This window comes from Ascaphus truei, chromosome 13, assembly GCF_040206685.1.
Source record: "Ascaphus truei isolate aAscTru1 chromosome 13, aAscTru1.hap1, whole genome shotgun sequence".
Classification (NCBI taxonomy): domain Eukaryota; kingdom Metazoa; phylum Chordata; class Amphibia; order Anura; family Ascaphidae; genus Ascaphus; species Ascaphus truei.
Window position 1 is genome coordinate 19,906,265 of NC_134495.1, and position 24,781 is coordinate 19,931,045.

Here is a 24,781-nt window from a genome sequence, read left to right on the forward strand (position 1 = left end):
CGGGGGATATCCCTGGTGTATATACGCACTGGGCACACGGAGGATATCCCTGGTATATATACGCACTGGGCACACGGAGGATATCCCTGGTATATATACGCACTGGGCACACGGAGGATATCCCTGGTGTATATACGCACTGGGCACACGGAGGATATCCCTGGTGTATATACGCACTGGGACACTGAGGATATCCCTGGTGTATATACGCACTGGGCACACGGAGGCTATCCCTGGTATATATACGCACTGGGCACACGGAGGATATCCCTGGTGTATATACGCACTGGGCACACGGAGGCTATCCCTGGTATATATACGCACTGGGCACACGGAGGATATCCCTGGTGTATATACGCACTGGGCACACGGAGGATATCCCTGGTATATATACGCACTGGGCACACGGGGGATATCCCTGGTATATATACGCACTGGGCACACGGAGGATATCCCTGGTGTATATACGCACTGGGCACACGGAGGATATCCCTGGTGTATAAACGCACTGGGCACACGGAGGATATCCCTGGTGTATATACGCACTGGGACACTGAGGATATCCCTGGTGTATATACGCACTGGGCACACGGAGGATATCCCTGGTGTATATACGCACTGGGCACACGGAGGATATCCCTGGTGTATATACGCACTGGGACACTGAGGATATCCCTGGTGTATATACGCACTGGGCACATGGGGGATATCCCTGGTGTATATACGCACTGGGCACATGGAGGATATCCCTGGTGTATATACGCACTGGGCACACGGAGGATATCCCTGGTATATATACGCACTGGGCACACGGAGGATATCCCTGGTGTATATACGCACTGGGCACACGGAGGATATCCCTGGTGTATATACGCACTGGGCACACGGAGGATATCCCTGGTGTATATACGCACTGGGCACACGGAGGATATCCCTGGTGTATATACGCACTGGGCACATGGAGGATATCCCTGGTGTATATACGCACTGGGCACATGGAGGATATCCCTGGTGTATATATGCACTGGGCACACGGAGGATATCCCTGGTGTATATATGCACTGGGCACACGGGGGATATCCCTGGTGTATATACGCACTGGCACACGGAAGATATCCCTGGTGTATATACTCACTGGGCACGCGGAAGATATCCCTGGTGTATATACGCACTGGGCACACGGAGGATATCCCTGGTGTATATACTCACTGGGCACGCGGAAGATATCCCTGGTGTATATACTCACTGGGCACGCGGAAGATATCCCTGGTGTATATACTCACTGGGCACGCGGAAGATATCCCTGGTGTATATACGCACTGGGCACACGGAGGATATCCCTGGTGTATATACTCACTGGGCACGCGGAAGATATCCCTGGTGTATATACTCACTGGGCACGCGGAAGATATCCCTGGTGTATATACGCACTGGGCACACGGAGGATATCCCTGGTGTATATACTCACTGGGCACGCGGAAGATATCCCTGGTGTATATACTCACTGGGCACGCGGAAGATATCCCTGGTGTATATACTCACTGGGCACGCGGAAGATATCCCTGGTGTATATACGCACTGGGCACACGGAGGATATCCCTGGTGTATATACGCACTGGGCACACGGAGGATATCCCTGGTATATATACGCACTGGGCACACGGAGGATATCCCTGGTGTATATATGCACTGGGCACACGGAAGATACCCCTGGTGTATATACTCACTGGGCACGCGGAAGATATCCCTGGTGTATATACGCACTGGGCACACGGAGGATATCCCTGGTGTATATACGCACTGGGACACGGAGGATATCCCTGGTGTATATACTCACTGGGCACACGGAGGATATCCCTGGTGTATATACGCACTGGGCACACTGAGGATATCCCTGGTGTATATACTCACTGGGCACGCGGAAGATATCCCTGGTGTATATACGCACTGGGCACACGGAGGATATCCCTGGTGTATATACGCACTGGGCACACTGAGGATATCCCTGGTGTATATACTCACTGGGCACGCGGAAGATATCCCTGGTGTATATACGCACTGGGCACACGGGGGATATCCCTGGTGTATATACGCACTGGGCACACGGAGGATATCCCTGGTGTATATACTCACTGGGCACGCGGAAGATATCCCTGGTGTATATACGCACTGGGCACACGGGGGATATCCCTGGTGTATATACGCACTGGGCACACGGGGGATATCCCTGGTGTATATATGCACTGGGCACACGGGGGATATCCCTGGTGTATATACGCACTGGGACACGGGGGATATCCCTGGTGTATATACGCACTGGGACACGGAGGATATCCCTGGTATATATACGCACTGGCACACGGGGGATATCCCTGGTATATATACGCACTGGGCACACGGGGGATATCCCTGGTGTATATACGCACTGGGCACACGGGGGATATCCCTGGTGTATATACGCACTGGGCACACGGGGGATATCCCTGGTGTATATATGCACTGGGCACACGGGGGATATCCCTGGTGTATATATGCACTGGCACACGGGGGATATCCCTGGTGTATATACACACTGGGACACGGGGGATATCCCTGGTGTATATACGCACTGGGCACACGGGGGATATCCCTGGTGTATATATGCACTGGCACACGGGGGATATCCCTGGTGTATATACACACTGGGACACAGGGGATATCCCTGGTATATATACGCACTGGGCACACGGAGGATATCCCTGGTGTATATACGCACTGGGACACGGAGGATATCCCTGGTGTATATACGCACTGGCACACGGGGGATATCCCTGGTGTATATACGCACTGGGCACACGGAGGATACCCCTGGTGTATATACGCACTGGGCACACGGAGGATATCCCTGGTGTATATACGCACTGGGCACACGGGGGATACCCCTGGTGTATATACGCACTGGGCACACGGGGGATATCCCTGGTGTATATACGCACTGGGACACTGAGGATATCCCTGGTGTATATACGCACTGGGCACACGGAGGATATCCCTGGTGTATATATGCACTGGGCACACGGAGGATATCCCTGGTGTATATATGCACTGGGCACACGGAGGATATCCCTGGTGTATATACGCAATGGGCACACGGAGGATATCCCTGGTGTATATACACACTGGGACACGGAGGATATCCCTGGTATATATACGCACTGGGACACAGGGGATATCCCTGGTGTATATACACACTGGGACACGGAGGATATCCCTGGTATATATACGCACTGGGACACGGAGGATATCCCTGGTATATATACGCACTGGGACACGGAGGATATCCCTGGTGTATATACACACTGGGCACACGGGGGATATCCCTGGTGTATATACACACTGGGCACACGGGGGATATCCCTGGTGTATATACACACTGGGCACACGGAGGATATCCCTGGTGTATATACACACTGGGCACGCAGAGGATATCCCTGGTGTATATACACACTGGGCACATGGAGGATATCCCTGGTGTATATACGCACTGGGCACGCGGAGGATATCCCTGGTGTATATACACACTGGGCACACGGAGGATATCCCTGGTGTATATACACACTGGGCACATGGAGGATATCCCTGGTGTATATACGCACTGGGCACATGGAGGATATCCCTGGTGTATATATGCACTGGGCACACGGAGGATATCCCTGGTGTATATACGCACTGGGCACACGGAGGATATCCCTGGTGTATATACACACTGGGCACACGGGGGATATCCCTGGTGTATATACGCACTGGGCACACGGAGGATATCCCTGGTGTATATACACACTGGGCACGCAGAGGATATCCCTGGTGTATATACACACTGGGCACATGGAGGATATCCCTGGTGTATATACGCACTGGGCACGCGGAGGATATCCCTGGTGTATATACACACTGGGCACACGGAGGATATCCCTGGTGTATATACACACTGGGCACACGGAGGATATCCCTGGTGTATATACGCACTGGGCACACTGAGGATATCCCTGGTGTATATACACACTGGGCACATGGGGGATATCCCTGGTGTATATACGCACTGGGCACATGGAGGATATCCCTGGTGTATATACGCACTGGGCACACGGGGGATATCCCTGGTGTATATACGCACTGGGCACACGGAGGATATCCCTGGTGTATATACGCACTGGGCACACGGAGGATATCCCTGGTGTATATACGCACTGGGCACACGGAGGATATCCCTGGTGTATATACGCACTGGGCACACGGAGGATATCCCTGGTGTATATACGCACTGGGCACATGGAGGATATCCCTGGTGTATATACGCAATGGGACACGGAGGATATCCCTGGTGTATATACGCACTGGGCACACGGAGGATATCCCTGGTGTATATACGCACTGGGCACACGGGGGATATCCCTGGTGTATATACGCACTGGCACACGGAAGATATCCCTGGTATATATACGCACTGGGCACACGGGGGATATCCCTGGTGTATATACGCACTGGGCACACGGAGGATATCCCTGGTGTATATACGCACTGGGCACACGGAGGATATCCCTGGTGTATATACACACTGGGCACACGGGGGATATCCCTGGTGTATATACGCACTGGGCACACGGAGGATATCCCTGGTGTATATACACACTGGGCACGCAGAGGATATCCCTGGTGTATATACACACTGGGCACATGGAGGATATCCCTGGTGTATATACGCACTGGGCACGCGGAGGATATCCCTGGTGTATATACACACTGGGCACATGGAGGATATCCCTGGTGTATATACGCACTGGGCACATGGAGGATATCCCTGGTGTATATACACACTGGGCACACGGAGGATATCCCTGGTGTATATACGCACTGGGCACACGGAGGATATCCCTGGTGTATATACGCAATGGGACACGGAGGATATCCCTGGTGTATATACGCACTGGGACACGGAGGATATCCCTGGTGTATATACGCACTGGGACACGGGGGATATCCCTGGTGTATATACGCACTGGGCACACGGAGGATATCCCTGGTGTATATACGCACTGGGACACGGAGGATATCCCTGGTGTATATACGCACTGGGACACGGGGGATATCCCTGGTGTATATACGCACTGGGCACACGGGGGATATCCCTGGTGTATATACGCACTGGGACACGGGGGATACCCCTGGTGTATATACGCACTGGGCACACGGAGGATATCCCTGGTGTATATACGCACTGGGCACACGGGGGATATCCCTGGTGTATATACGCACTGGGCACACGGGGGATATCCCTGGTGTATATACGCACTGGGACACGGGGGATATCCCTGGTGTATATACGCACTGGGCACATGGGGGATATCCCTGGTGTATATACGCACTGGGCACACGGAGGATATCCCTGGTGTATATACGCACTGGGCACACGGGGGATATCCCTGGTGTATATACGCACTGGCACACGGAGGATATCCCTGGTGTATATACGCACTGGGACACGGGGGATATCCCTGGTGTATATACGCACTGGGACACGGGGGATATTCCTGGTGTATATACGCACTGGGACACGGGGGATATCCCTGGTGTATATACGCACTGGGCACACGGAGGATATCCCTGGTATATATACACACTGGGCACACGGAGGATATCCCTGGTATATATACACACTGGGCACACGGAGGATATCCCTGGTGTATATACGCACTGGGACACGGGGGATATCCCTGGTGTATATACACACTGGCACACGGAGGATATCCCTGGTGTATATACGCACTGGGACACGGGGGATATCCCTGGTGTATATACGCACTGGCACACGGAGGATATCCCTGGTGTATATACGCACTGGGACACGGGGGATATCCCTGGTGTATATACGCACTGGCACACGGAGGATATCCCTGGTGTATATACGCACTGGGCACACGGAGGATACCCCTGGTGTATATACGCACTGGGACACGGGGGATATCCCTGGTGTATATACGCACTGGCACACGGGGGATATCCCTGGTGTATATACGCACTGGGACACGGGGGATATCCCTGGTGTATATACGCACTGGCACACGGAGGATATCCCTGGTGTATATACGCACTGGGCACACGGGGGATATCCCTGGTGTATATACGCACTGGGACACGGGGGATATCCCTGGTGTATATACGCACTGGGCACACGGGGGATATCCCTGGTGTATATACGCACTGGGCACATGGGGGATATCCCTGGTGTATATACGCACTGGGCACACGGAGGATATCCCTGGTGTATATACGCACTGGGCACACGGGGGATATCCCTGGTGTATATACGCACTGGGCACATGGGGGATATCCCTGGTGTATATACGCCCTGGGACATGGAGGATATCCCTGGTGTATATACGCACTGGGCACACGGGGGATATCCCTGGTGTATATACGCCCTGGGACATGGAGGATATCCCTGGTGTATATACGCACTGGGCACACGGGGGATATCCCTGGTGTATATACGCACTGGGCACACGGGGGATATCCCTGGTATATATACGCACTGGCACACGGGGGATATCCCTGGTGTATATACGCACTGGCACACGGAGGATATCCCTGGTGTATATACACACTGGGCACACGGAGGATATCCCTGGTGTATATACGCACTGGGCACACGGGGGATATCCCTGGTGTATATACGCACTGGGCACACGGGGGATATCCCTGGTGTATATACGCACTGGGCACATGGGGGATATCCCTGGTGTATATACGCCCTGGGACATGGAGGATATCCCTGGTGTATATACGCACTGGGCACACGGGGGATATCCCTGGTGTATATACCCACTGGCACACGGGGGATATCCCTGGTGTATATACGCACTGGCACACGGAGGATATCCCTGGTGTATATACACACTGGGCACACGGAGGATATCCCTGGTGTATATACGCACTGGGCACATGGGGGATATCCCTGGTGTATATACGCCCTGGGACATGGAGGATATCCCTGGTGTATATACGCACTGGCACACGGAGGATATCCCTGGTGTATATACACACTGGGCACACGGAGGATATCCCTGGTGTATATACGCACTGGGCACACGGGGGATATCCCTGGTGTATATACGCACTGGCACACGGAGGATATCCCTGGTGTATATACACACTGGGCACACGGAGGATATCCATGGTGTATATACGCACTGGGCACACGGGGGATATCCCTGGTGTATATACACACTGGGCACACGGGGGATATCCCTGGTGTATATACGCACTGGCACATGGAGGATATCCCTGGTGTATATACGCACTGGCACATGGGGGATATCCCTGGTGTATATACGCACTGGGCACACGGAGGATATCCGTGGTGTATATACGCACAGGGCACACGGGGATATCCCTGGTGTATATACTCACTGGGCACACGGGGATATCCCTGGTGTATATACGCACTGGGCACAATGAGGATACCCCTGGTGTATATACGCACTGGGCACAATGAGGATACCCCTGGTGTATATACACACTGAGCACATGGTGGATACCACAGGGCACTACATTTAGTCCCCTCCCTAGTGTGGAGCTGTCACATCGCGGAAGGATCCCACAATGTAGGGCCGGTTGTTGCCGCGGCTTCCCCTTCCTGCCTTGTCATTGGTTGCCTGCGCTGTCCGTCAGGAGCAGCGGCGGGAGGCGGGTCCGGCGCTGGGCGTTGCTTCCGGCTGCGAGGCAGAGTCAGTGTGAGTGTGAGAGGAGGCGGAGGTGTGAGCTGGCGCCCAGAGGAGTGTGAGAGGAGCCCGGAGTGTGAGCCCCCCACTCTCAGAGAGAGACCCCCCAGATTTACCCCAGAGCAAAGCAGGCGCCTCGCAGGAGGGCAACCAGAGGGAATCATTGAGCCTGGTGAGAAGGGGAGGGGGGGTGTATGTTATTAACTCATTGTGTGCTGGGCTGTGATGTGGGGAGGGGGGGGTATGTTATTATTAACTCATTGTGTGCTGGGCTGTGATGTGGGGAGGGGGGGGTATGTTATTATTAACTCATTGTGTGCTGGGCTGTGATGTGGGGAGGGGGTATGTTATTATTAACTCATTGTGTGCTGGGCTGTGATGTAGGGAGGGGGTATGTTATTATTAACTCACCGTGTGCTGGGCTGTGATGTAGTAAGGAGGGTATATTAACTCATCGTGTGCTGGGCTGTGATGTAGTAAGGGGGGTATATTAACTCATTGTGTGCTGGGCTGTGATATAGCGAAGGGAGCTACTGTATATTAACTCATTGTGTGCTGTAATGTAGGGATGAAATATAATTAACTCCTTGCAATGAGGGAGGGGTATAATCAACTGTGCTGGGTTGTAATGTTTTGCAAATGGGGGTATATTCTTTTTTACTATGAACTCATTGTGTGCTGGGCTGTGATATAGTGAGGGGAGGTATATTAACTCATTGTGTGCTGGGCTGTGATGTAGTGAGGGGAGGTATATTAACTCATTGTGTGCTGGGATGTGATGTAGTGAGGGGAGGTATATTAACTCATTGTGTGCTGGGATGTGATGTAATGTAGTGAGGGGAGGTATATTAACTCACTGTGTGCTGGGATGTGATGTAATGTAGTGAGGGGAGGTATATTAACTCATTGTGTGCTGGGCTCTTCATGCAGTGAGGATGGGGGGGGAATTATCATTCATATTAATATGGCTGTTATTAACCTTCTTTGAGCTGGATCATGCATGCATTGTAATGTAGGGATGTATTGAGGGAGGGTTGGATATTAATACTCATCATCCATTAGATGTGCTCATCTCGTACTCACACGAGCAGGTTGAGGGGGCAATAGTCCAGGTGGGGCCACAAATAGCCGTGCATTTTAATATTATTATTAACCCAATCTGTGCTGGATTGTAAGGGGATGGGGTGTTGGAAGGGAACTGAGTAAGGGCCCTAAGCCTAGATGAGGTGCTATATAGATCTATATCTGTATATCCTTAATGTTCTCTTTATCCAATTTTGTGTTAGACATATTGGGGGGTGCTTTAGTATTGATCTCTTAGCTGCAGACTGGTCGCTGCATGATACAATAGGGTTAGGGCCCCCACTGGAAGCAAATGGGTTAATTATAGGAGGGATTCTGTTAACCTCTTCTGCGCTGGATCTGGCGTGCAGTGAAGGAGGGGGATGTGGTGTCATTGAAGCATTTGGGGTGCATCGGGTAATGAGGAATCCTACCGAGGCTTTGAACCCCTGTCCATACTGCAATCTGTAGGGTGTGTACTGGGTAATACGCCTGGGAGAGTAGGGTGTGTTTATAATTCTGATTAATAACCTTTCAATGCCTGATGCTCAGTGTATTTCTGCTGTCACGGTTAACCCTTTTTGCATGCACCGCTGGGTGTGTGCTTGGGAGGGTGCGTTTTATTATGGCTGCAATCCTTAGGATTAACCCTATAGTGCTAGAAGCAGCCTGCACAGCTCTGTGGATAGTGGAGGATGGGTACATTATTTTAACCCCGTAGGATTCTGATCCTTCGAGTGCAGAAGTGGGCAACTCCAGTCCTCAAGGGCCACCAACAGGTCAGGTTTTCAGGATATCCCTGCTTAGGCACAAGTGATTCAGATTGAGCCAGCTGTGCTGAAGCAGGGAAATCCTGAAAACCTGACCTAGTTCCTAAATGGGTTAATGCACTCCCCCAGTCTCCGCCTCCCCTTCTCATGAGGATGAGGAGTGAAGGCCCTGCCAGATCAGCAATGAATGGGTCAGCCAGAAAGCACTATCTTTACAGGTTTAGGAGGTGCTGTGTTTATTTTATCTTCTAGGGAAGCCTCTTATCTATTTAAAAAAAAAAAAAAAGTATAGAAGTCTATTTTCCCCCCAACCCCTATGCTGCTCTGGCAGAGAAGGGGTTAATCTTTGAAACACATGCATACGCTGTGACTGATGGCATGGTCTTGCTCATTGTGAAGGTGGGGCTTTTACCTACATTTGGCAATGTGCTCCCTTTTTGTAGCGCTCAAGGGGGTTGGGTTACCTTTTTTTTTAGATCACTGCTGTTTGAGCTGGCGTCTGCAGCTGAGCCCAGGCAGGCCTAGAGGTGCTAGATCCAATAATTGTCATTGAACTGAACTGCAGAAGAGCTGTGAAAAGGGCCAGACACGAATCTCGGATAAATCTGCTTGTCTCTCCTCTCTTGTTTTTTCTTCCCTCTCTTCCACGTTCTCTCTTGATTACTCTTTCCATCTGTTGTCTGCCTTTCCTTGTTCCTCCCTCCCCTCTTTCCCTCTCTCTCTTTTCTTGATAATTAATTACTCTATTCATTGTGTCTCGTTTTTCGTCTTTCTGCCCCCTCTGTAATATGCTGCGGAGCCATCTTCCCCGAGCTGGGAAGATTTCAGGCCCCTTAGTTAGAATGGCGCAGGTATGTTTTCCACCATGCAGGATAAATATCTTCCTGGCATTATACATTGCCACTTTATTATGCATAACCTTGTATTCTCCACCCGCCCTTCTGCTATCTTAATGTCTTGGGGAAATATCTTCAATTAATATTGTCGACCTATATTTAAAGGGACAACCCAGGCAATATCCTATGTGGTTTTTATTTAAATTTAATTTTTTTTAAATAAATATGTTCTGTATTATTGGCTATTACTTACTGCATTTTTGTTTTAAAATTCAACTCAATGCTATTTTTGAGTTTTAATATACTGAGCATCGTTTGATTTCTATAGCAGGTTTTAGCCCACCTCCCCAGCAGTGCAAGAGCTTTGGAACACTTTCCTGTTTGTGATCATTTGTTGCCACTGTTCCCAGCAGTTTGAGCTGCAAACTGTAACAATAGATAATGTTACCTTGGTAAACTGAAAGGCGACCATTAAGTGAAACCCTGGGAAGCAGGATTTTGCTGATCGATCACGGGAGAACGAATCGACCGTCAGCTTAGGTCTGGGTGGCGCGCCGGTGCAGGTGGCGAAAGCTGTTGTGCGTGGGCGGGTAGACTGCACAACATGCGGTGCAGGTGGCTGAAAATGCCGTGCGGTTCCGGCGGCCGAAAATGTTGATATGGGGGGGTCGGGCAGCCGGGTAGCTGGCCAAACTTGGTGTGTGCGCACATGCGCGCGTGTCAGAGGTACGGCGGCTGCACAAGCAAATCAGAAGAGGCCAGCACTGCAGTTGGACGGCAGGGGAGGGGCTCGAACCAGCGCGGTGTCGTCAAATGCTCCTCCCAGTGTCTGCCCTGCAATAGCGCTCTGGTCCTGCTGTCCGCTGGCACCCTGGTTTGCTCGGACCCTCTGCACAGCTGAGATTTGAAAGGGTAAAGCTGCAGCTATCTAAATGTTACAGTACTTTGAATGCAATAAAATAATTCTAAAAAACAAGTTAAAACACAACATTAAAAACGGAAAAATACATAATACTGGTAGGTACTGTAGGAGGGTGGGTGACACTGGGGAAGATTTAAGAGCAGGGCGGGGGGGGAGTCAAATAGGAGAAGAGGGCAGGGAAGTGGCAAAGGGGAGGATGATTGCACCCAAATGGATTGCCTTTGTGATGTTGACAGTGCACCAGACAAAAACAAATATTACCTATCATGGAACAAGAACCACATTTCTGCCTGACCCCCCCTTCTTCTTGTCAGCTCCTTAAGTTCAGCTGCAGGCATTTGTTCCACATACACACACTGTGCCTGTGTGATGTATCAATATGTTGCCCTTTCTGCCTGTGAGCAGGTAGCCAGTGAGTTGCTACAGCAACCTCTGAGATTCTTCTCAGAATGGGCTATTCTGCCCTCCCCTCTTGTTTGTTTCCAGATAGTCTGTCCCACGACTATTCCTGCTACCCAGAATTCCCTCACACTTCCTTTTACCTTCAACATTGGCTGAGTGAGTACGTTCTGTTACCTCTCTACTGGCAAGGCCTTATCCTTTTCACCTGCCCTTACTACAAAGCACCCACAGAGATACACTTTTCCAACACAAACATCTCATCTACAAGTGCCAGATTTTATTGCTGCTTTCCTAAATAAAGTGAAGAAAATATACAGGACTTGTTGTGCTTTGGAAAGAGGGCTGAGTTGAAGCTAGCTGGGTTCATTCATACCCCAGACGTGACCCTGGATCCAGAATATTACCAGATACCAACAAACAATAAAATAAACAGTGATCCAATACTAGTATACTGCCTGCATGGGATATCTCATAAACCATGTTATAAGTGAAATGCTCTTTAGCAAGGAATGTGAGAATAAGGTTGGGATTATGGTCCCTGCGCTGGCACGAGCGCGCCGCCGCGCGCAACTCCTGCAGCCCATGCGATTTGTGAACTTGGCAGCAGGAGATTGTAGATGCGTGGCGGACGCGTCACGAAGCTGGTTCGCCCTCTTTGGCTGAACCAGCTCACGTGCGCAGTCAGGCGGCAGCCGCCTGAAAATACTACATTTGTTGTATTTTCAAAATGCTAACGCGCCTCTCAGCGCGCAGGCACAGGGGTATCTCCCGTAAGAAAATACAGCAGAGTGGTTGGCGGGCGCACATATGCAGCGACGCCAGAACCATAATCCCAGCCATAGATAAAATGAGCCGACCCAAGCCATGTTACTAAAAAAAAAACACTTACATTATGTTTAACTGTTTTTAAAAATGTTGAAATATGTAAGTAGTTAGACGTACAACAGGGCCCCGCTTTTTGGCGATACGGCGGCACCGAGAAGGGGGCCGCCATCTTGGTTCTTAAATCGCGCGTGCGCAGAACGGGCGGTTGCGCCCGGTGCGCATGCGCAGACCGTAGTTTGCGCGTGCATACCGTAGGTCGCGCATGCGCAGAACGGCAAAAATGCCGACTTGCGAATGCTGAAACAACTGAAAATAGCCGGATTCGCTTTCCGGCGATTTTCACTATATGGCGGGCCCCTGGAACGGAACCCGCCATATACCTGGGGACCTCCTGTATTTGTATTTACATTGTACACCGTTTTAATAAAGGTTTTTTCTCCATGTGATTTTGATTTACATCAGGCAGGGGGGGCCCGAGAAATTTCATGGATGAAAAGGGGGGCTTGGCATTAATAGTTTGCTCACCCCTGGTTTAGGTAATTAGTTTTCAATAAAGGTAATCAAAGGCTGCACATATTAAAACCAACACAATAAAATAATGTCAGCTACTTGGGCTGCCTCTTTAAGGCGCCGCCTATATTTACATGGTTGCACTTTTCCAGTACTGTAGTTAAAAATAAACGTATCCAGAATAACAACATATTTTTATATTATTTCAATAAGCATGTTTTAAAAGGCAGTCTTGCACAGCAAAATATAGTTGCAATAAATGAAAAGAACTCTGCAATATAGCACATTCTTATGATATGAGAACATTAGGGTTGCAAGTTGAGGCCAGAAAGCCTAATTATAAATAGCTTTGATATGTGAAGCTTTAGTTAGGGGCTCATCCTAAATTGAGCGGTGTTGCCTTTAAAGCAGCCGCACTGATCACCACCATTGTGTTGTTTTTTTTTAAATTTATTTTTTACCTTTTCAACGCTGTTTTTATTTTTTTAATCGGATGCTCCGTTCGGGAGGTTTTAGGGTTAAAAGCATTAAGTGTCTGGGAGGTTAAAATGGAACCCAGTGCAGTGTACCGGTTACCATGGTAACCCAGAAGCGAGAGATTAAGACCGCGTCCGTGGTGTGAGAGCGCGCGCTTCTTTACCTGCAGCGATCTGTGGCCTGGGTAGACACGTCGGGGGGGGGGGGGGGGGGGCATGGTCGTGATGTCACGGAGCTGGTTCGCCCTCATTGGGCAAACCGCTCCGGTGATTCGGCATCGCTGGCGCTTCTGATTGCGGCCGTGCGCTCTTTAGCTCTTTAGCCTGATAGAGGCATATCATTTTGATCGCAGTCGCGATAATCATGGACCCGGCCTAAGAAAATCCTGATGTTTAACTCTTGATTTTGGAAGCCCGAGATGCTAACGTTATAAGGGTTACACGTGTATAGGGTTTTGGGTTGGGGATTGCTGCTTTAATGCGACCTAGAGAACCCATTTTTACATCGTGTTTAGAGCAGAATATTGCTGTGTTTTCGCATGCGCAGCTAGTCGCGCGTGGTCGGTGTGCATGGAAATCTGTGCTGCTAACTGCAGCAGGAGGGCCTTAAAGGGGTTTTGGTGTTTCTTTCCCCCTTAGCTGAATTGTAGGGTATTTGGAAGCAAGACCACCCCGGTCTTACAGCTGGGAGACCCCCACTTCACCAAAGTAAAAACAAAAATGGTTGCCGGCGGTGAAATGAGGTACAGTGGGAAGTAGAGCCTCCAGCGTTGAACTCTGTTGATTTCAGCTTCAGGGACCCCCTGCTTCCTGAGATACTACCATGAGGAGGTTTAAATCCCTGCATCTCTCGCACCTATGGGAGTTTCCGTGACGTGGGAGATTTAAACCTCCATTTTGTTTCCCCCTGTAGGGATCTGCAATGGCGGCGCCTTCCCCGGTAAGTTAATCGGCGAGTCGGGGGTATCAAGAGCTGAAATTCCAGTGTTTTATCTTCGGAGACCCCCTGCTTCAGTCCTATGTAATGAAAAAAACAGGCTGGATGGAACTGATCCTTTCTTAATATTTGACTCGTTTCATCTCACTTTGACTTTTCAATTGGACTTTCATTTTGTAGTTTGAAGATATAGTGTCCAACCATCTGTAATTTGCAAGTCCCATTTAGCACCTTGTCGGAAAATACGCCACAGGGTCACGTGACGCCGCGTCGCTGAAAGGTAAGATAAGTTGAGTTGCAGAGGCCTCACGCGATCCCCCGGCATTAATTTAAATGCCTAGGGGGAAGAGCTCGGAGCATCTGCAACCGCCGTGCGCCCCCCCCAACAATGTTGTGCCCCCCAGTTTGCGCACCGCTGCTTTAACCCATCACACATCACTGTCATTAGGTCACCATGTGGTTGTGACTCTCTAACCCAGGGGTAGTCAACTGCAGTCCTCAAGGGCCACCAGCAAGTTAGGTTTTAAGGAAATCCCTGCTTCGGCACACGTGGCTTAAACAGTGACTCAGTCGAAGACTGCACCCGTTGTGCTGAAGCAGGGATATCCTTAAAACCTGACCTATTGGAGGCCCTTGAGGACTGAAGTTGGCCACCCATTAAACCTCATCGCCTTTAGGTCTCCTCGTAACTGCAGGTCTGCCCTTTTAACATGCCACTGTCATTAGGTCACTTTTAGTCCTGTGTGTGACCCATTACCGCTGTCAATAGGTCACACCGGTTCTATGTGGGACTGAGCCTTTAACCCATTACTCGCTGCCTTTAGTTCACCATGATCCTGAGTTGGACTGGCCCCTTATTAAGGGCCCCCCATCACTCTTACGGCCTAGAATCCGGGCACAGAGATGGGTGTTTGCCTGCCGCATACACATGACCAAAGCAGGAATGAAATCTCCGGCCAGCAGACTGTCCGCCACGGAAAATGCTGGTCTTCTGACACAGTCATCTGTTTTCAATCGTTCTCTGTTGCTCGCTGAGCCCAACGAGGATGGGTGGGTTTCTTTCCAAGGGCATAAAACCCCCCACCACTTCTCCCTTAACGTGTTGCTGCGATTTGTCAACGACAAGGATGTCACCCGTTGCATTCTATTCAAATGGACTGTCCCTGCTAGGACCAAAGTGAGCCAGTGGTTGTGACCTCTTTAGCATGTTGGCTTCCACCTTGGCCAGCAATGCTGTTTTTATTTTTGGGACTCAAAAGCGTGTCACAATTGCAGTATTGCGCGTGGTTACGCAGCATACAGGAGTTTTACAGACAGTCCCTGGCACAGGGAGATAAAGTGACTTGCCCAAGGTCACAAGGAGCCGACACCGGGAATTGAATGAGGCTCCCCCGATTCAAATACTGTTGTTGTTTACAGAGTCGGCGATGTTACTCGCTGAGCCACTCTTTCCGAGGCATTGCAAGCATGACACACTCACGTGGGTTATATTTCTTTTCAAATTAAGTCTGCAATCATGTTTAACCAGTACACTGCTGGTTTGGTCCTGCCGGTTTCGGAGGTGGGGGGGTTGTTTTTTAATGGTGAAATTAAACTTGACGTGATTCACCGTATCAAACCTCGGGAAGTCACTTTATCTGTCTGGGTTTGTGTTCAATCCCATGTACATTTTCAGCACGTTATAAGAAGATATACTATTAAATATAATTTGCATTCACTTTCTCATTGCAACCCAGGTGCGAGAAACTTTAATAGCATTTAATCTTTCAGAAACATTTCCATTGACATTTTTTTTTGATGGCTTACAATACAAATAAAAAATGCATTGTTTGTTTTTTGGGGGGGGGGTCGCTAAACGGCGTGTATTGTATACCGCGTCATGCAATCAAGCTTTTTACAACCACTTCCAAGATGAAATTTGCACACCTAGTAAACGTACCTCCAGTAGTAAAACGGGCGTGCTAAATGGCAGAGATGTGTTTTATGGCCGAGCGCTTTCAGCAGATACAGCGCGTGTTACACGGCACAATCCCATAGGGCTGTTATAGTGCACTATGGCAGCCAATGTCTTGTTCTGCGCATTGTGCGTGCGATCAATTCCCCGTGCTACACTAAATAAAGGTACCACTTGTGGGACACATTCACATCACAGCTCTGCAGCCCCGCCTTTCCCCATTCTCTCTTAGCATACGTTGCTTCCACTGCCGCCAGGGATTCTGGGTAACGACATGCAAATGAGCAGCCAGTGTCGCCTTTTGCTTCATGTCCAGCAGGTGACACACGGAGTGCTCCTTTGCTCGTCATTACCCAGAATTCCTGGCTGCAGTGGAATCACTGTTTGCCAAGGGATCATGAGGAACGCCAGGGTTCCAGACCTGCCTGAGCTGTGAATGTGCTCACACGGGATATTTTCTTATTTGCTGTACGCTGGAGGGTTGTTGGCACTTTCTTTGTGTGTGTGTGTGTGTGGTTTTTTTTTTGCACTCCCCATACCTTGGTTTGTGCCTGGCTGTGCTACACTGGAATGCTTTGCTCTCCCTGTCATCGAGATAAGCCTACGGGAGCAGTCCTGACTTGTGCAAAAATGTGGCTGCAATGCAACCTTTAACTACTAACCTCTGCTGCCTGAGGGGCCGCAGCCCATTGGCTGTGAAGGGGTTAACCTTCCTACCCCCTCCCGCCACGGTGGCGTTTTAATCTTCTGCTTGGCCTGGTGGCCGTAGTTGGCTCCAAGTTGTAGCAGAATTGGGAGGACCCTGGGTAGGAATGGGGCACTCTCTGCAGCTGATCTCCTGTATTGTGGCGTTGAGATGTGTATGTACATATGTGTACACGTGTACATATACACACAATACAGCACACTGATGTAAAAGGGCATATTAAAGGAGCAGTTCATGCAATATCATAAGTGTTTGTTTAATCCGTTCTGTCCGCGCTACATTTTTTTTCTTCAAATTTGACTCTTAATTCCATTTTTAATGGGTTTTCATATACTGAGCACCCTATGATTTTCCATAGCCAGCTTCAGCCCACTTCCCCAGCAGTTCAAGAGCTTTGCAACACATTCCTGTTTTTGATAATTTGTTGCCAATATTCTCAGCCGTTTGACCTGCAAACTGTAATAATAGGTAATGTTACCGTAGTAATATATGGATACATTGTAGCTGCTGAGTTACACTGACTGTACGATTCGTTGATACTGAAAGGCAGCCATTTAGGGAACCCTGGGAAGCAGGATCGTTGCTGATCGATCACAGGAGAACCAATCGATCAGAAGCTTAGGTAATTAGTTTTCAATAAAGGTTATTCAATAACGTGCTGCTTGGATTGCCTCTTTAAAGTCCAAATGCCGCCAACGTTTCGCTCCTTACACAGAGGACCTGCCTCAGGGTTGTGCCTGTGAAGAAATGCAACAATTATAATACATAGAAACAGGAAGTCAGTGACACTTCCTGACGCCCTTCCTGTTTCTATGTATTATAAATATGTTGCATTTCTGCATGGGCATAACCCTGAGGCAGGTCCTCTGTGTAAGGAGCGAAACGTTGGCTGCATTTGGACCTTAATATACCCTTTGACACTTCCGTGTGCTGTACTAATTTCTTCAGACCTTCAGTTTGGGTAATGTATGTTATTGATTTAGCTCGGGTACAGGCACACGCATATTTAAGATGTATATCTCTGGAGGAGGCTTGTGTGTGTGTGTGTGTATACACACACCCCATTTTCTGCTTGGTAAGCGGTTTATCTTCTCACAGTTTCATCTTGTCTTCCAGTTTAACATAACAAACAGGATCTTGGGAACTCCGCTGGTTTTAAACTTCATGCTATGTTGACGCTGTACACATTAAAATACACAAATAATGTGTGCAGTTTTAGTCGCTGCGTCGGATCTGGAGAAGCGCGGGTTCATTAATGTCGTACCGCCTCTTTAATGGCGAGCGCAAATGTACCACTTTACCCTCAAAGTTTGCTCGCGCTGGCTCTTTTTAAAGCGGCCGCCCAGCGGCAAGCTATTTCTAAAAACAGAAAGGGGAAGATGTTCTGCTTGGCTCAGCAGCACGGGTAAATATCTTCACATTTTCATTGCGACGGGCAAAGCTAAGATGGGTTCCTAAGTCACTTCCCTATATAGTGTCTCACTTCCTTTGTACTGTTTCCAAGAGGAAATTGTTCACGCAAGATAAGACTGTTTTGCATACCTCTTCCTTAAACATTTCGCATGCTGCTGCACTGGCACATTTAAACTAAGCGAGTGACTACTGCAGACGAGTTGAAGTGTGTGTGTTGATTTTGTTGTGTTCAAATATTGTAACCCAACGATTAGTTGTTTTCCTACCCATGGCTTCTCCTGTTCCCTATACTTGCAGGCGGTGATTTGGTTGACATGCAGGGGGTGTGCATTCATTTGGAGTGGCTAGAGCAAGGTTTCTCAGCCTTTATCACACAGCCCTTCAGCATTAAATAATCATGGCGAGGATGATCCTGTAGAGGCAGTCCAGGCAGCTTCAAAGAAAAATAACTTTTTTCCCCTATAATATATATAATGTATATAAAATAATACATACAGCCTTTGATTACCTAAAATACCTAAGCTTCCGATCGATTTTGGTTTTCCGGTGATCGGTCAGCAAAATCCTGCTTCCCAGGGTTCACTAAATGGCCGCCTTTCAGTTTCATATCAATCCTTCAGTCAGTGTAACTCAGCAGCTGCAATATATTCTTTATATTACTAGGGTAACTTTATTGTTAGTTTGCAGCTCAAACTGCTGGGAATATTGGCAACAAATGACCACAAACAGGAAAGTGTTGCAAAGCTCTTGCACTGCTGGGGAGGTGGGCTAAAACCTGCTATAGAAATCAAGATGCTCAGTTGATTCAAACGCATTAAAAGTGGCTCTAAGAGTTGAACTTAAAAAATATATATATTTTTTAAGTATCTAATACTGCAGAACTGATTTATTTAAAATAATGTTAAATAAATAAAAACACGTAGAATATTGCTTGGATTGCTCCTTCAACTGTGCGCTCCCCATGTATTTAAACATAGAAACGGAACGAAGGCCCTTATTCAAAATGCTTTTCTGCGCTGGGGGAGAGCTTGGCCCCATGTGTTTGAGTGGGAGCAGATCTCTTCAGCACAGGCAAGAAACTTCTAATAGCCCAGTTCCCCCACACCCGTGTGTTTGTTTGTTTATTTTAAATAAAATCTATTAGCCCCCATTATTTTTTTACGGGGTGAGAACCTGGTGTCCCTGTGAGTTAAACCTGGCTATTTTTAGCTCTGAGAGCCCCCAATCCACGATACTTACCCGGGAAGTTACCGGGGTTGGAAAGCTGTGTCCTCACCGGTTGTGGCTTCCTATATGGTGGCCACGTAAATCCCCTTAAACAAAAACAAAAATAATAACCGGCAGTAACAACGGTAAGTGCATCATCAGTAAGTTACTCTGGGACCGCAGAGTGCCCGGAGCTGAAAACAGCGCCGTCTCCTCCCCTCCTGTTCCAATCCTGAAAAAAGGAAGGTAGGGGGGAATAGATGGTACAAATCGGCCTTCAGCGCTGCCCTACCGGGACTGTTTGAGAGCCCCTGGGCCCGTCTGGCAGCGTACAGCTGGTAAAATGCTAATTGTGCGATTCCTATTGAGAAATGTGACTACTTCCTCCTTTCAAACCATTGGAGAAAGGTGCCGGGCTTACCAGCACAGCGCTGTCTGACCTGTCCAGAAAAGGGAATCTCTCTCTGCAAGTGGATTGCTGACTTAGTGATGGATGTAAACCCAGCGGTTCTTACCCAAAATGGTCATTGCACGAGGCAGGGAGCCGTGTAAACTTATTTTTGGCCATATAACAGTGTTCGGATGTTAATCTTTACGAGTCAATTCCTCTGTATGTTGCTCACCATAAGGGCATGTGGGGTATGTGTGCGGCTGTTATCCCCCCTCCCTTCCCCCCTGCCCAGCCGGTACAGGGGCAGGGTTACCCTGTATTAACCTTTTCACTATCTGCAATACACTTGTCTTTTCTGGCAGGGAAAGGGTGAATGGGTTAACTCCTACGGGGGCACAATGCAGCTACATTCTGTGTTCCATTTTAATCTACAAAGTGAGATCTTAATGTTTGGTTTGTTGATGGGGTTTCTCGCCCCCCCCCCCCCCCCCCAATCATATTTTGGGAACCAGACAGTCGGTGTATCTTCTATTTTAACTCCTTTAGTTCCCAAACAGTCCGAATTCCAAATGGTGAATTGTAATAGCTCACCGTTTCGGATCAGACGAGCCTTTCTCCATTTCTGCCAAAAGGTTGAACTATCAAAATTCACTTTTGTGTCTGCCTGTCTGTGTGCCTGCCTGCCTGTCTCTGTGTGCCTGCCTTTCTCTGTGTGCCTGCCTGTCTCTGTGTGCCTGCCTGTCTCTGTGTGCCTGCCTGTCTCTGTGTGCCTGCCTGTCTCTGTGTGCCTGCCTGTCTCTGTGTGCCTGCCTGTCTCTGTGTGCCTGCCTGTCTCGGTGTGCCTGCCTGTCTCGGTGTGCCTGCCTGTCTCGGTGCGCCTGCCTGTCTCGGTGCGCCTGCCTGTCTCGGTGCGCCTGCCTGTCTCGGTGCGCCTGCCTGTCTCGGTGCGCCTGCCTGTCTCGGTGCGCCTGCCTGTCTCGGTGCGCCTGCCTGTCTCGGTGCGCCTGCCTGTCTCGGTGTGTCTCATAAATAAAATGAAAAAAATTCCTTCAAAAGTACGTCACCCAATGTACAAACACAATGGCAGGGAGGAGACCACTTAGCAGGTAAGTGTTAACACACAGAATCATAACCATCGTTTCGATCCATCCCACCGATGAACATCCCTGCCTGGTCCGAAACATTGGTCATGATTCTGGATATGTTACACTTAAGCTTTGTGTTAACACTTACCTGCCTCCTTCCTGCCACAGTGTATTGTGACAAAATATGGTGCTCCAGATAAATCTGAGACAAACATATCTTCACAATGTAATTTTGATGCCTGAAGTACACTGGAGTTAAAATGACTCACCCAGGGAGCCAACATCTGGGTTCGAATCCACTTTAAAGGCAGTAACGTTACCCAAAAGGGTTGGATGGTGTAGCTGCCATCCCACCACGTAACACATATACAGGAGCACTCGGCCTGGCACATCTTGTCTACTGTTCCAACAAAGTGCGATCGCATCTCCTGTGCATGTACCTGCGCGCTCACCAGTAACATTGCCCTTCAGCGCAGGAGGGTACAGGGACAGCACCCTCCTTCCGTGGGCAAACTGATGTGTTGGGGGACGCTGAATCCTGTATAAGTTGAATTTGCATAGTGTTGGTATCTTGCCCCCCTGAGCACGTCCTGCCCCCCCCCCCCCCCCCGAGATACTTCCATTGGAAGGTGTTGCCAGTATCTCTGAGTTTAAAGGTCCCCGTTGTCACGCGGACCAATAGGAAGCTTGCAAGGGACGATATTGTGGCTTCCTATTGGCCCTCCGGAAGCTTTCAAATGCTACACTGTGTGCCCAGCTAGTGCTGCGACAGAGGCACCGTCTCGGGTTGGTATCCTGAGAAGCAGGGGGTCCCCGGAGCGGAAATGAACGCCGTTCACATCCTGGAGACCCCCTGCTTCAAACCTGAGGGGAAATGCAGCTTTGTTTTATTTAAAGGCCCCGCTCCTTTAAGCAGCTGCTAACATTAGCAGTGAATATTGTACTACTAAAAAAGGATGAAAAGGCCCTTTAGGCTGCGAATATACGGAGCGCGTGGCCTCGCGCGCTGCCCCAGATGCGATCCGTGGCCTTTGGGATGGGGGCGGGGAGACGTCACGTGAACGGATCGCTCTCATTGGCTGAACCGTTAGCGTGACCCGGCTGTTGCGCGACAAAATCAAAATTTTGGTTTGTCTGTCCGAGAATCGCGCACTCTATGGCCTGCCTCATAGAGGTGCAGCCTTTTGTTCTCGCCGCGCACGGGGAGTATGTACGCGGTCATAGGCAGCACTCCTTTTAAAGGTCCCCTACTTGTACCGTGAATCTCTTCCTCCACCCCCTTTGCAATGCATTGTATGTATGTCTTCAGTTATATAGCACCATCTATGTACACAGCGCGTCACAGCCGTAACACACGGGCATCAGAATATAACATCATGGGAATAAGCGCCTGAGACATACAAGTAACATTAGGAAGAGGAGCCCCTGCCCCGAAGAGCTTACAATCTAAGTACAGAGCCCTCTGGCACTGATAAGGTTAAAGCCCAGTCCAGAGTCATGCTTCTGGCCCGGGGACGGCCCAAATGGGCTGCTACCCAGCAGCTAACGCTTCCTCCTCCCTCCCTCTCCCTCTTGCTATGGAAATGATGTCTTAGCCGGGCTGATGTCATCGTGCCGGAGGAATTCTGGGGCTATGGGAGGCAGGCGGCCCTCGCCTCCTGTCTCTCGCCTTCCTTTATTTACCTTCAAATATCTTCTCTCTCTCTCCCTCTCTCTCATCTTGTGTTATTAAACCCATTTGGGCTTTCCCAGCACTGCCGGCTGCCAGTCAGGCCCCTCTTCATTATTATTTCTTTATTTATTTGAAGCGAGCTCTCATTTATAGAGACCGCTTTCCATGCTGCTCCCAAAGGCCAGGTGTGGGGGACGGGAATAAATGGGACCTGTCAAAGCACAACAGGGCATCATCGGTCTGTTATACATGTATTGGATTGCACCTTTACACGTGTGTGTGTGTGTGTGTGTCTCTCAGTGACACACACACACACACACGTGTTTTATTATATAATTAACGGTACATTTTTTTATTTTTTGTACTTTTAACCCTTTTCTTTTCTTTTGACAGTATGGGAAACCAGGGGCTTCCCTGCTCCGGAGACAACCTGTTTGCCAAGATACTTACCGGCAAAGTTACTGTTGTTGACGCCCTTTCCGGGGGAGACAAAATGGCCATTCAAATCTCGCCGTCGTGAGGAAGCTGCAATGCCATCTGTTGCAGCTTCTTATTAGGCGGCCATTTTATATCCCTGTGCGAAACCGCCAAGTGACATCGGTAATTTCACCAGTAGGAATCTCTGGAGCGTGGGTTTCCCGGAGCTGAAATTAGCGTGGTTCAGCGGGGGAGTCAGGTAGGGGGGAACGAAGAGATATAATGGGACTGCTGCTTTAAGGATATTTTATTGAGCAAAGCAGAGCTGTGTGTATCTGTACTTGTCCATTGCTGGCCCGAATGGGTAAGTTGGGTGTCTGCAGTGACTCTCAAAGCGCGTCGGACCAGCAGACGACCGTCCCTCACTCTCCCACTGTGTCTTGTCCCCCGCAGAAACGATGAGGCGTGTTGTGCGTCAGAGCAAGTTCCGGCATGTCTTCGGGCAAGCCTTGAAGAACGACCAGTGTTACGATGACATCCGGGTGTCCCGGGTCACCTGGGACAGCTCCTTCTGCGCTGTCAACCCCAAGTTCGTCGCGCTAATCATCGAAGCCAGCGGCGGGGGGGCCTTCCTGGTGATGCCTCTGCAAAAGGTAATAAAAAATGACGCGTTATCTGCTTTTTCTATTGCGCCGCACACGCTCAATTTCAGGGAAAATTACAAGAGGGAGATTATTTTTGTTGTTACTAGGCAATGACTGATCAAAAATTTTTAGGTTGTACGATAAACTATCTACTTTTAGGTGCCAGAGGCACAGAGAGTTTAGGCAGCACTCCTTTTTAAAGGTCCCCTACGTGTACCATGCATCTATGCCTTCACCCCTTTTGCAATGCATTATATGTATGTCTTCATTTATATAGCACCATCTGTGTACATAGCGCATCACAGCAGTGATACACGGGACATCAGAATGTAACATAATGGGAATGATGTTGACCTGCCACGGTCACACAGGGACGCGACACTGGGATTCTGACTGTTCACTCCTCTAGTCGGATATACCCCATACCTCCCGCATGTTTTGGTCTCTTGCTTTAAGCGGAAGGTCTTTGGCACATGGCCTTCTTTTTCTGCCACAGTTTATTTTTTTTTAATCAAATATGTGTTCATTTTGCTCAATATGCATGTTAGACTATTACAATGCACTAGCTGACAGTACTCGGCTTTGCTCCGGAATCCTAAGAAACCCCAAAATCCTGAGGTTTGTGATGTCATCAGCAAAGCATGAGGGGGGTGTTAAGGTTGGGTGTCATCTTAATGTCGACGTTTCCAGACTTTTGAAAGGTTTGCTTACAAGCCTTAACTACACTTTAACAAAGTTTTTTTTTTTTCAATTGATTACAGTATTTGTGTGGTGTCTGGGTATAAGTGTATATATG

The 24,781-nt window shown here is 49.2% G+C and overlaps 1 protein-coding gene across 1 annotated transcript in view; it reads left to right on the forward strand.

Moving 5' to 3' along the window:
• The first annotated feature begins 7,792 nt into the window (after positions 1-7,792).
• Positions 7,793-24,781, forward strand: part of CORO1C (coronin 1C) — a 63,193-nt gene continuing 46,204 nt past the window's right edge. The window contains exons 1-2 of the mRNA XM_075568802.1: positions 7,793-7,929; positions 23,795-23,994. Of these exons, the coding sequence (XP_075424917.1) occupies positions 23,800-23,994 (195 nt within the window). The 5' untranslated portion in view covers positions 7,793-7,929; positions 23,795-23,799. The remainder of the gene's footprint in view (positions 7,930-23,794; positions 23,995-24,781) is intronic.